Raw genomic sequence first — 13,142 nt, forward strand, 5'->3', positions numbered from 1 at the left:
TGAAAAAATGGAAATAAAGTGTTTGTAAATGGGGAGGGGAGGCAGGGACAAGGGGAAAAATGAGAATCAAGACCTATTATGTAAAGGTACAGAATCCCAATGATGAATGTAATTGTATTGTACACCTAGATTGTACCAATAATCTCAATAAAAAGAAAAAAAAAAAACAATGAAAACCAAGACCTGTGATGTAGAGGTACAAGATCCCAACAATGAATGTAACTGTACTGTATCCCTAAAATGTACCAATAAATTCAATTATTTTAAAAAAATAAAAATAAAACTTTTCTTCTTTATAATTATTGCAGGTATTTCTTTTCTTTTCTCATTGAGTTTATTGGTACATTTTAGGGATACTGTACAGTTACATCCATCATTGGGATCTTGTACGGTTTTTTTTTTTTTTTTTTTTTTTTTTTTTAACTTGAGTCCTTGCACTTGCAAGGCAGGCCACTGAACCACTGAGCTAAATCCCTGGCCCTGGGATCTTGTACCTTTACATGACAGGTCTTGGTTCTCATTTTTCCCCTTGTCCCTGCCCTCCCCTCACCCCCTCCTCCCTTTCCCATTTACTAACACTTTATTTCCATTTTTTAATTTTCTCCTTTTTTTTTCTTTTCCCTTATTACCCTTCCCACTTGCCCCACACCTTTAGCAGGTATTTCTTTACAGCAAGAAGCCCATTAGCACTCCCTGTCTTCAAGCACTCCCAAACAGTAAATTCTTAGATTAAACCCACTCTCTATAATGAAAATCATAAATAATAATGAAGAGCCACCCTCTCCACCATTAGAGCCTTAATTCTGCACACCAATTTCTCTTAGATTAGAGCCCCTGCTGTGTCTCTTTAGCATTTTCTTCCATCCCAGGAAATAGTTACAGCCCTTTGCTGTGCCTTAGCCACACACAACCCATCCACCCCTACTGCAAATGCTGGAGGCGTGTCAGATTGATTCGCTTAGGAAATTGGGGTATGTTCCTTTATAACATTTCATAAATTTTGTTGAAACAAATGTAAACTAAAAACAGGATTTTGCAATAAAAAGTATTTTTATAGAAACCAAACAAAGACTAACATGCATAGAACCGAACCATTAGGAAAACAAAGGAATTGCTCTTCTTGACAGCCCTAAAAAGCTTTAAATTAATGTCAAAGACAGGATGCCTGTCACAGAACAGAGACATGTTCCAGCCCCTACTTGTTTACATCTTCCTGGGGCCATAACTCCACCCGCACCCCTTCCCCCTCACTCCACTTCCTATTTGTCTTCCAGAAACAAAAGGCAGTCAAGTTTAACCCTGTCTGTAACGAAAAGATATATTCCATCACGAACCACAGGCTGCTCCTGTCCTTAAACAAAATTGAAGCTAGTAAGCAAATAATAATGATGCTCCTTTAGCAGCAAAAGGCACATACATGTTTTCTCAATTAATTCTCAGATGAGGAAACTGAGACTCAGAGAAGATAACTGTTCAAGTTAATTTGAAAAGCAGATCTGCTTGACTCTAAAATCCAAGTAAATGTACACATAATAAAATTACTTATGAGTTTATTAAAATTAATTCATAATAAGTTAAATTTATACATTGTTGTCTATTTAAACATAAACCCTAAGCCCTCAAATTGTTTTTGTTTTTGAGGTTATCTTTGTTATTGTTGCTGTTGTTGTTGCAGCTGCTGTGGTTGTTGTTTTGACACAATGTCTCACCATGTAGCCTAGATTAGTCTCAAACATATGATCCTTCTGCTTCATCATATTTTAAATTAAATATGCTCAGACACGAAGTACATCTAAGATAATCTTAATGCTTACATCAAATATATAACTGGTCACTCAGTCAATCATCTGTACTTTTCACTAAGCTAATATAGGGCCAGGGATAGATAGATAGATAGATAGATACAAAATAGATTAGTAAAATTGGAATCACTAATTCACTTAAATTTGGGGGATCCCTCCTGGGCATTACCTACCTGGAATCCAATGTTGAACAAAACAGCTTCTGATCTCTTGCATTACTGGCTAGTCAGAGAGACAAAGATTAAATGTAGAAACACAAATATTTAAATAATTGCAAATGGCTAAAAGCACTGTGAGAAAAAAATACCTTGTTATGAAAGAACAACCAAATAAACTAATATTCACTGGTGGTGAGATGAGGTCTCCAGAGAAGTGAGTTGTAACCTGAAATGTAAAGGATGCACAAGTAGTTAGGCTAATAATGAGGGGAAAAGAGGTATTCCAGGCAGATAAAATATCTTCTGCCAAGGCCCTGAGCAAGAAAGGAGCATTGCTGTTTCTGGGCTAGTGATTCTTGAGAAGGCAGCAAGGGAAAGAGACAAAAAATGCGGTTGGGAGGGAAAACAATGATAGCCATAAGGATTTTGTATTTTACCTTATACGTCACACAAAGCAACTGTAGAAATTGAAATAGTGTAATGTTATAACCAAATTTATCAATTATCAAAATTCAGTCTGGCTGCTGTTTTCTAAGAGATGCCAGGAGAACAAAGATGGACGGGGAGATCAGTTAAGAAGTTTTACTTAAAGACATCCAAGTGAAAGGATGGTTGTTGTTTAGACTAACATGGCAACCACATAACCTTGAAAGAAGTGAATAGATTATGATATTTAGTGATTGCCATGGCTTGGATACAGTTTGGGTGTCTCCCAAAGGCTTATGCATTAGAAGTTTTGTCTCCAGTGCAGTGGTGGAAGATAGTGTGAAATCTTTGAAAGGTTGGTCTCCGTGGGATTCCCTTGAATCATAGAGTGGGAAAGGAATGCTTCCAAAGGGAAAGCTGGTTTTTGTAAAAGTCTGGGCCTGACACCTGAACTGATCTCCAGCTTTCTATTTAAAATGTAATCTTTCCTCTTTATGTGCACTCATCCATCTCTTTTGGGACCCCCAGCATAGTCTGTGCCATGCTTTTTGGACTTTCAGTCTCCAAAACTGTGAGCTAAACTGGATACAGTGGTGCACACTTATAATCCCAGCACTTGTAATCCTTAGCTAGGAGATTAAGGCAAGTCCAAGCCCAGCCTACTTCGCAATTTGTAAAGAACCTGTCTTAAGCGGGGGAGTTAGCTCAGTCCAAAGGCTATGTGTTCAATCCTCAATACTGGAAAATAATTTTTTTAATGTGAACTAAATAAACTGCTTTTTCTTCCTAAGTAGCCTGCATTCAGTGTGTTGTTATAGTGATGAAAAGCTGACTAATAGTAATCCGATATGGAGAAGAATAGGGGAAGGTGAGACATGTAGGAACAAAGAAAAGTCCTAGGTTTCTGAATTGAACAATTGAATAGGTAGAGGGATAAAAATAGCTTGAAATAAAAGTAAAGGGACTGATATGTACATATAAACCAGTGCTTCTCATTTAAAATAAATGTGACCAACCTGAAAGTCTTCAACTATAGATTCTGATTCATGAGGACCGGGGGGCCATGGCACATGCCTGAAGTTCCAACTACTTCTGAGGTTGGAGGATCATTTGAGTCCAAGAATTCAAGAACTTCTGGTTAACAGAGCAAGAACCAGTCTCAACTACAAAAAAAGAGGGGAGCAAGGAAAACAGAAAAACTGATCATAAAGTCTGGGAGAGGCTAAAGGTTCTACATTTTTAAAAGCTCCCAAATGATGTTAATATTGCTGAATCATAGACCACACTTTTAGTAGCAAGGTTCTACCACAGGAACTCTCTATACATAGAGTGGCAAACTTTTGGCCAAAAAAGAATAATTTTAATTTAATTATTTAATAAGATAAATTATACTTTAATTACAAAAAATATAGACAGGTCCAGGGGTATAGCTCAGTGACAGAGCACTTACCTATCATGTGTAAGGCTCTGGGTTCAATCCCCAGCATAGTCCATATTCTCTTGGTTGCTCTGTCTCTGTCTGACTGCCTCTCTGTATATAAAAATATATACACATATATATGTGTGTATTAAAGACTTTTAAATCCCACAAACATTAAAAAGATAGTAAAAAATGATTGGGAATAATTTTATGCTAATGAAATTGAAAAACTAGAAGAGTTGCCTACATTTTTTAAAAATATATATCTTATCAAATATGATTCAAGAAAAAAATAGCAAATCTGAAAACTCCTTGTATTAGTCATATTTCCATTACTATACTGAAATACTTGAGCTAATTAATTCATAAAGAAAAAGAGGTGACTAGGAGTGGTGAAATGCCTATAATCGCAACTACTCAGGAAACTGAAGCAGGAGAATAGCAAGTTCTAGATCAGATTGGGCAACTTAGTGAGGCTGTCTCAAAATAAAAAAGGTAGTTAAAGAGAGAGAGGAAACAGAATTAGCTGAATCCAAATTCCACACCTTACATAATAACAGGGAGAGAGAGGTATGCCTTGTTTTGGAAGTTCCCATCCATATTTGGTTGGGCCCATTGTTTTGGGTTCATGGAAAGGCAGCACATTACGGCAGGAATGCATGAGGGACCAAAACCACTCTCCTCATGACCAGGAAGCAAAAGAGAGGAAAAAGAAGGAACTAGGGTCTCATTCTCCCCAGCAAGGGCACAATCCCAGTGACCTAAGATTCTCCCACGAGGCTGCCACCTCCTAACAGCACCAAGCCCTAAACACATGGACCTCTGGGAGACATTCAAGATTCAAACTATAGTATTCCTATAACTATAAAGAGAAACTGAGAGTCTATTTAAAACTGTCTCCCCAAAATACCTCCTTCAAACATTTCAGAAATACATATCATTGATATTATACAAAAATCTAGCAATAAAAAAATAAAACTTTTCAACTCATTTTAGAAGACCAGCAAAACATTACTATCAAAACCTAACAAGATCACAGCTTTTTGTTGCTGTGACCAAATACTTGAGAAAAATAACTTCAAGGAGAAAAGGTTTATCGTGGCTTACAGGCTTCAGAGATTTCAGTACAGGGTAGGCTTATACCATTGTCATGTGCCTGAGGTGAGGCAGAAACACTCTGGCAAAATGAAAGTTGTTTACTTTACTGCAGCCAGGAAGCAGAGAAGAGATTAAAAAGCCAGAGGGGAAGCTATTTGGTACCATACATAATTCCCAAGATCACAATCCCAGGATTCATTCCCTTCAATTAGGCCTCACCTCCTGTTTCCATCACATAATGCCATGAAAATGTGATCTCATCAATGGATTAATTCACTGGTAAAGTTAGTGTTCATGATCCAATCACTTTCAAAAGCCTCACCTCTAAAATGAATCTTTTAGGAGACATTTTTTATCCAAACCATAGTATTAGGTAAGGAAAATTACAAGACACTCACAAACACAGACTCGAATACCTTAAATTTGATATTATCAGGTTTACTACTTCGCCTTATTAAAAAGAAAATATAGCTAGGCTCTGTGACACCTCTAATCCTAGTACTGATGGAGGCTGAGGCAATAGGATCCAAAATTTGAGTCCTGGCTGAGCAATTTAGCAAGACCCAGTCTCAAAATAAAAAAGGGTGCTCACTTGGACAGCACATACCCTAAAAATTAAAAAGGATGATTGTACCTTAGTGGTAAATTGTCCCTGAGTTTGATTTTCCAGCACCCTCCCATAAAATTATATTTAAATACAGCATGGTTTCTTTTGTAAAAGAAACCCCAAATATAAAGAGCAAAATAAAAGATAATAAAAAATAGGGAGATAGATTTTTTTGCGTAAGGGAAGAGAACCAAGAAACAAAGGGAGGAGGGAGGGAAGGGGGAGGGAAATGGAAAATTAAGATGTGTTATATACATGTACCAACTCCCCACGAGTAATGTAATCATTATGTACTGCAAACATGTACTAATAAAAATTGAAAATAATAAATGAATAAATTTTGAGACAGAATATTGCTAAATTGCTAAATTGCCCAGCCTGGCCTCCAACTCAGAATCCTCCTCTCTCGACCTCCCACAACGCTGAGATTACAGGGATATGTCACCATACCTGGCCAGGATAGCTACAATTTTAAGACTGGCAATACTATGTGTTGACAAGAATTTCGAACAACTACAAATCTTACACATTGCTGGTTGAGTTGTAAGGAAAAAATTTTGGCATCATGTAGTAAAACTAGGTATGTTTATATTGTGTAACTGAGGAATTCCAGTCCTGAGTGTATTTGCATCAGGAATGAGACCCTAACTCCATCAAAAGATATGCTTAGGAATGAGGGAAGGTCCTTAAAAAAAAACAAAAAAAAATCCAGAAATGTTCATAGCCTCACATTAGAAATAACCCAAAAGATTGAGCTGAGGTACACTAATGTAGTGAAACATTAAACAATGAAAACAATGATATTTTGTGTGCATGTGGTTCTTTTCTCTCCCTCCCTCTGACCTGCTGCTCTGGTGAGAAATAACCAAGATTTGTTCTTAAGGACTAGGGAGAAAGGAAAGAAGAAGAAATAGGTTATCCTCCTATTCTGAAGCCCTGATATGCTAGCATTAAACAAAAAACAACAGAACTATAGACAGAAAAGACAATTTTCTATAGGAAATAAATATTTCATAGTAAACAGCATGTTGTCATGTAGTATGCATGGAAAAATTTTTAAGTCTTCAGATGTTACTTTTAAAGAAGAAAGAAAAGTCAGATAGTAAAACAATATTTTCCAAGTAGTGGCATAGGCAGGCATTCGTCTTCCAAACTGTATAAATCTAATTAATTCAAAATAATCTTTATTCAAAAACGTTTGAGTCATCAAACTTAGGTAATAGTAAATCTGAGATTGTAGCGTTTGAGACAAGTCCCTCACCCATATTGAATAATTAATATTAAGAGGTAGTGACAAGTATCTGGCAATTTTCTCCAACCTCAACTCCATCTTCCACAGGCACTGAACAATCGGGGTTCGCTGGGTGGCGCGTCTGACTGGGGACAGAGCCGCACCGCCAGCTCCCGGGAAGCCAAGCGGACCCTCAACCCCAGCCCCGCCCTGTGGAGAAATCGGACCCGGGTCTGGTTTGACGCTAGCCCCGCCCCAAGGCGTAGTCCCGCCCCGGAAGCGCGTCCTCCACCTGAGAGCAGCCGCGTCTCTATGGAAACGACCCGCCTCCTAGCGAGCGACTAAGGGCAGGATGGCTGCTGGGGAGCCGGGTGTTTTAGGCGGTTACTACTTCAGGTTCCTGCCTCAGAAAACCTTCCCATCTCTAAGCGGCCCGGAGACCACCAGCCGGCTCCGCCAGTGGTGAGGGTCAGAGAGGGGCAGTGGGAGAAGAGCCCCCTCGGCCTTCGCGGCTGAGAAGCGCGAGGCAGGCGTCGAAGGCGCGCGAGCCTGGGCGGCCCAACCTGTGTAAAGCCCCGAAGCGGCAGCGCCACGCGCGCTGGATGGGTCCGGGTGGCCCTCGCGGGTTTTGTACTCGAGTGGGCGCCAAACCCAAGCTCACCCTTTTTCCTTCTCTGCCCCAGGTCCATGCTGGGCAGAATCAAGGCGCAGGCGTTTGGGTTTGACCAGACCTTTCGGGCCTATCGGAAGGATGATTTCGTTATGGTTGGTATGGGGGGGCTGGAAGGTTCCCACATCTGGTGATTTTTAACTTTTCCTCATATCATCATATATTCTTAGGAACAAGCCATTCCTTAGTCATGTCATTTTCTTGGAGTTTGGGAGTAATAAAAGATGCAAATAGTGTATTTTAAAAGAAACTTTTACATTTGCTCTGACCTTAAATCTGTTTTGTTCTGTTTGGGGTTTTTCTGTTCGTTTTGTTTTTTGAAACCTAGTCTTGCGATGTAGTTCAAACAAGCCCTCAATTCATTAAGGAGCCCAGGCTGGTCTCAAACTCACAGAGATCCTCCTACCTCAGTCTTTTCAGTGCTGGGTGTGCCAACCACTACACCTGGCCATAAATTTATATTTCATTTAACTTATTTTTTTCCTACTTTTAGTGTCCTACCTTATATGAGAATTTTCCAATCCTGGTCAATTTTTTTTTAATAGACGCCATTTTTAATATTATTACCCTGCTTTTATCACTGACTTTTTTCTAGGCTTAGCACAAGATTATTTTTGGTTATTTCTCAAAATTAAATACACCCTGAGAACTTTGCTTCATTCTCTACTGGAGTTCTGAATAAAGAATTCCCTAAAAAAGTTTTAAGTAATGGCATAGTGGTTAGAATACATAAATCTTTAGCTAGAGTTAAAATTCCAACGTGTTTTCTGTACACTTTAAAAATCATTATTTTTAATCCTCCCCCACTCATTCCTCAGTCAACTTGGAAATAATTTTAGGATTTGTGAATTATCTTCATTCTTTGCCATTCATGTCCTGTAAGCATGGACTTCAGTTTCTTTAGTACTTGGCACAATTTACTCATTCTCAAACAGTGAAGGCCTATGAAATCCTATGAATTTCCCCCCAGTTGCTGAAGATAGAGGAGGAACAGAGCAAAAGTCCAGCTTTCAAGGATCTTATAGGCCCTTGGCAAGATTGTCAATAAACCAAAAATTCAGATCACTGCACATTGTGATAAGTACAGTAAGAAGGAATAGAGAAAGAACATTAAGTCAGGTTGTATCACAGTTCTGGAAGCTAGAAATTCAAGATCAAAGGGCTGATTGGTCCTTCCAAAACTTTAGCCTCTTCCTAGTTGGTGATGGTTACCAGTAATCGTTGGAATTTTTTAGTTACAGCTGCATTACTTTTAATATCTACCTCTGCCTAAGTCATACACATCCTTCTCGCCTCTGTGTTTATGTCTCTTTTCTTCTGAAAGCACCAGCCATGTGGAATTAAGGGCCTTGCTACTCCAGTGTAACCTTATTTTAACTAATTACTTCTGTGATGACCCTGCTTTCAACTAAGGTCACTTTCTGAAGTTTCAGAAAGGACACTATTAACCCATAATAGAAAATAAAGTGGTTAAATGTCTACATCCCTTTCTGAGGTAGTTTATAATGTTAAATGTAATACTACTATTAATTACATTTCTTAAATACTCTTGGTTAGATTTTTATATAGCTTTTTATAATTTTCATTTATACCAGTACTGGCTCTCAGTTTTGTTTTAAAAAAAGGCACAATTTTAGAGAGGTATAAAAATTTTCAGGATTATTCATTTATTCAGTAAGTGTTAGACTATTCATTGTGTCCCAGATTCCAGTTTATAAGGCTGTACAGTTTAGGAGCTAGAAATGTTTTTTTTAAAAAGTCTCTACAATACAGTAAAACAATGGGGGATATAGAAGATGTCCTATATACAGGGGGAAAAAAATCACCCAGCCAAGAGAATTTGGTTGTTGGGGTTATTTTCACTGAGGAGGGTATCAATGGGTTGCTTTAGTTTTTGGTTGGTTGATACAGCATTCTGTAACAGATTCCAGGAGTTATCCATAAAGCACAACAGATTTCTACAATTCCAGGCAGTACTTTTCCATTTTGTTTGTTTTGTTTTGTTTGAGACAGGGTCTCACTGTATAGTTGAGACTGACCTGGAACTCACTTTGTTCCCCAGGCTTGTCTTGAACTCACAGTGATCCTCCTGCCTCAGCCTCCCGAGTGCTGGGATTACAGGCGTGCACCACCACGCCCGGCCACTACTTTTCCAGTTTTAACACTTCATGTTTACCTTTTTTATTTGCATGAAACAGTGTCACTCCCACATTTTAATGCAAAAAAATAGACAATTAGTGTTTTTACTCATGCAACTTACTTAGATAGAAATACAGCATTCATTGTGTCTAAGAGTATGCCCCAGAAGATGATTTTTCTTTTCTTTTTTTCTTTTTTGAGGCAGGTCAAAAAAAGGCTTCCAGCCTTTGTAGTTAGTGGCTGGGACTACAGGTACACTATCATCCCTGGCTCAGAGTTAATAAATCTTTAGGGCTCCTCATTGACTCAACCTCCGCACTTGGAAAGAAGCTGTAACAGATTCTAGTACTATGTTCACATGGTCATATGATTTTGAAATTTTTCAAAATGTTTTTGTTTTCTTGGAGTAGTTAAAACTAAATAAGCCTAAGGCCCTTTAAAATCTGGATAATTCCTTGATTTGGTCTCTAATTAGCTGTCTGAGTTCAAATTCCACCTCTGGCATTTAAAAAGCATGTGACATTAGAAAATGATTATCCTTCCTCAGCCTTCCTTTACCTTTCTACAAAGTGGCCACAGCACTTAACATTTAATAGGTGTAAGCTTAGTGTTTGAACCTTGTTTTCTTAGAAAACTGAAACCCAAAAAAGTTAAGTAATTCATTCATGATATCCACCATCAAGATTTTGACTCCAGAATCCCTGCTGTTTTTGTTTTGTTGTTGTTTGTTTGTTTTTCTGGTATTAGGGTTTGAACCCAGGACCTTCACACCAAGCACATCCCCAGCCCTTTTTTATTTTGAGACATGGCCTCACTAAGTCTCTAAATTGCCAAGGCTAGGCTGGAATTTATAATCCTTTTGCGTTAGACTTCCAGATTACAGGCATGGGCCACCATACCTACCTTCCCTGCTATTTCTACTACATGGACTCATAACTAAACAAAAGCTATTGCTTAAACCAGAATTTAAGATTTTTGAATTTTGTTTTAACTGAAGACCCATATTCCAGAGGTTTATTTGTGAGGGAGTAAATGGAAAGAAGGAAACATTTGTACAGCACTGATTTCTTTTGTTTTCTAAGTTCGTGTAGATGAATACAGTTAAAGAGGAAAAAAACAACAAAAATTTATATTCAGAAGGAGAAACAACATTACCCTAGGCACAAGATACTTTTCGTGACACAAAAAAGAAAATGATCAATTTTTAAACATTTAAGTAGTCACCTTATTTTTAAACACCAAAACATCTTTTTGATCAAGGTGGTCAGAGAAGGATTTGACAAAAGACAAGATTCTTGAGCTAGGATGTGACAGATAAGGAGTTTGTTAGGTAGGCAAAATTGAAAGATAGTGGTAGAGAGGGCTGGGGATTTAGCTCAGCAGTTCGGTGGCCTGCCTCACAAGTGCAAGGACCAGAGTTCGATCCCTGGTACCAAAAAAAAAAAAAGAAAGTTGGTGGTGGCGAGATAGGTGGGATATTGTTTTAGAAGAACTTCTCTGCCACAAAACGATTTTGGGCTTTAGCTAACGAACACTGAAAGATTTTATAGAAGACTTTGATGGAAATGTGATTTAGTGGTGGAGTGCTTGCCTAGCATACACAAGATAGGGTTTGATCCCTGGCATCGTAAAATAAGTAAAATATTGAGATCACCTTGGCAAAAGTATGGAAGGTGGATTGTTCAGACAGTGTGGAAGCATGAAACCATATCAGAAACCATCATCTAGACCAGTAGTGGCAACCTGTGGCATGTGTGCTGCAGTGGGCCTTTTGTTATTGAAAGCTCTAAAAGGTTAACCATCACTGATCTAGACAGTATATGGTGATGTCCTGAGTTAAGACTAACACCTGAATAGCCAGCCAGGGAGACATTTAAGAGAGAGGCTTAAGAACTACTAAGGTACAGGTAAGGTAAAGGACAGAGCAACCATTATGATGAATCCTAAATTTATGGCTTGATTGACTCTTGATGATGCCATTAGATGCATAGAAAACATGAAGAACAAGGAAAATAAGTTTAGTTTTAGACATTTTCAGCTGAGGTGCATCCAAGTAGCAGTATTCTACATATATGATGTCTAACTTTTGGTCTCAAGAGAAAGCTTTGCGGTCAATACATGGTGTCAGCATCCTCACCATGGTACCAGATAACGATCAAGGGAGTTTTCCATATAAACAACAAGAAAGTCTTAATTTGCAGTGCTTTCTTAAAGACTTGCACAACACTTAGGCTTACATCTCATGACGGTAACTTAGGCATGTGACCATATCTGAGGGAGGATAGCAAATGGAGGCTTAGCTGAGCACAATGCAGTCCTAAATAAATCAGGATTTGTTAAGGGAGAGAATTGATACTGAATTAGAAATGAGCTGTTTGCTAGATGGATAAGGTAGTTAAATATCTACTTAACATTAATTTAGAAATACTTTTTCTATCATATGTAGTGAAACAGGTATTTAAAATTTTCATGTGTTTTGGTATCAATATCTTTGTTATTTAGTTTATCAGTCACCCAATATTTTTGCAAAGTACATCAGCTTTCCTGAAGTTCAGACAATCCCTTGTAATGCCTCACTACAAATTCTGTAACAAAATACCACCTGCAAATAGACAGTTATTTGTAAATTGGTCTTAGATATATAATTATAATTTTGATAATATAATTTACATTGATTTATCTGAGGATCCTTAATCAAAGACCTGTTTCCATTGTATGTGTATTTTCTACTGGTTACTTGATCTACTTCCATTTATAGAGACATAAACATGTGATTGTGAATTAATAATTACCAGGAATAATTACTAAATCCAGTACTCTAATTTGACAGATTTCAAAAAAGTTATAAAGCAACTTCCTTTTTTGAGGAATAATTTTAAGGAAATTTTAAAAGTCATACATAGTGTTTTCTTTTTTCTTTTTCTGTGTGTATATATTTATTGTGGTGCTTACATTAAAATTTAGGGCCTCACACATGCGAGGCAAGTGCTGTACCTCTGAGATACAACTCCAGCCTTTCTTTTTAGTTTTTTTAATATGTATACCTATAATGAAACATCCACTACTAGAACTTGAATGCCACAAGGACAGAACCTGTCTTACCTGGCTTAGTAAATGCAATCATAAATAATCCTCACATGCCAAGTCCTCTTCATTATGTCTTTTTCATTACATGGCATTCATTCTGCCTAGTTTTTCATGAAGTAACCCCAGGAGTCATCTTTGATTATCCTCACTCCCACTTTTTTCTTCTCCCTTAAGTATCATTGAATCCATATATTTTGTACTTGCTACCACTCCTACTGCTATGAATATCAGCTCTTCCTAATCACTTCTGCCATCAGTCACCCACCTCCTAACTAGTCTTTACAGCCCTTCATTCTCCACTCTGAAGCCAGTTTTTTTGTTGTTTTTTTGTTTTGTTTTGGTTTTTGTTTTGGTTTTTTGTTTGAGACAGGGTCTCACTGTGTAGCCCAGGCTGGTCTCAAACTGACAGTGATCCTCCTGCCTCAACTTCCCGAGTGCTGGGATTGCAGGTGTACACCACCAGGCCCAGCTTTTTTTTTTTTTTTTTTTTTGAGTACCAGGGAT

At 37.9% G+C, this 13,142-nt stretch overlaps 2 protein-coding genes across 2 annotated transcripts in view; both read left to right on the top strand.

Annotated features, from left to right (window-relative positions):
* Cep126 (centrosomal protein 126) overlaps positions 1 to 6,948 on the top strand; it is a 133,437-nt gene extending 126,489 nt beyond the window's left edge. Inside the window, exon 13 of the transcript XR_783882.2 lies at positions 6,851 to 6,948. The gene's annotated coding sequence lies outside the window, so the exon portion shown is untranslated. The remainder of the gene's footprint in view (positions 1 to 6,850) is intronic.
* A 69-nt stretch (positions 6,949 to 7,017) lies between these two features.
* Positions 7,018 to 13,142, top strand: part of Cfap300 (cilia and flagella associated protein 300) — a 21,700-nt gene continuing 15,575 nt past the window's right edge. The window contains exons 1-2 of the mRNA XM_010642042.3: positions 7,018 to 7,204; positions 7,426 to 7,507. Coding sequence (XP_010640344.1) covers positions 7,095 to 7,204; positions 7,426 to 7,507 — 192 coding nt within the window. The 5' untranslated portion in view covers positions 7,018 to 7,094. The remainder of the gene's footprint in view (positions 7,205 to 7,425; positions 7,508 to 13,142) is intronic.

Source organism: Fukomys damarensis, unplaced genomic scaffold (genome assembly GCF_012274545.1).
Source record: "Fukomys damarensis isolate Sample0158 unplaced genomic scaffold, DMR_v1.0_HiC HiC_scaffold_16, whole genome shotgun sequence".
Classification (NCBI taxonomy): domain Eukaryota; kingdom Metazoa; phylum Chordata; class Mammalia; order Rodentia; family Bathyergidae; genus Fukomys; species Fukomys damarensis.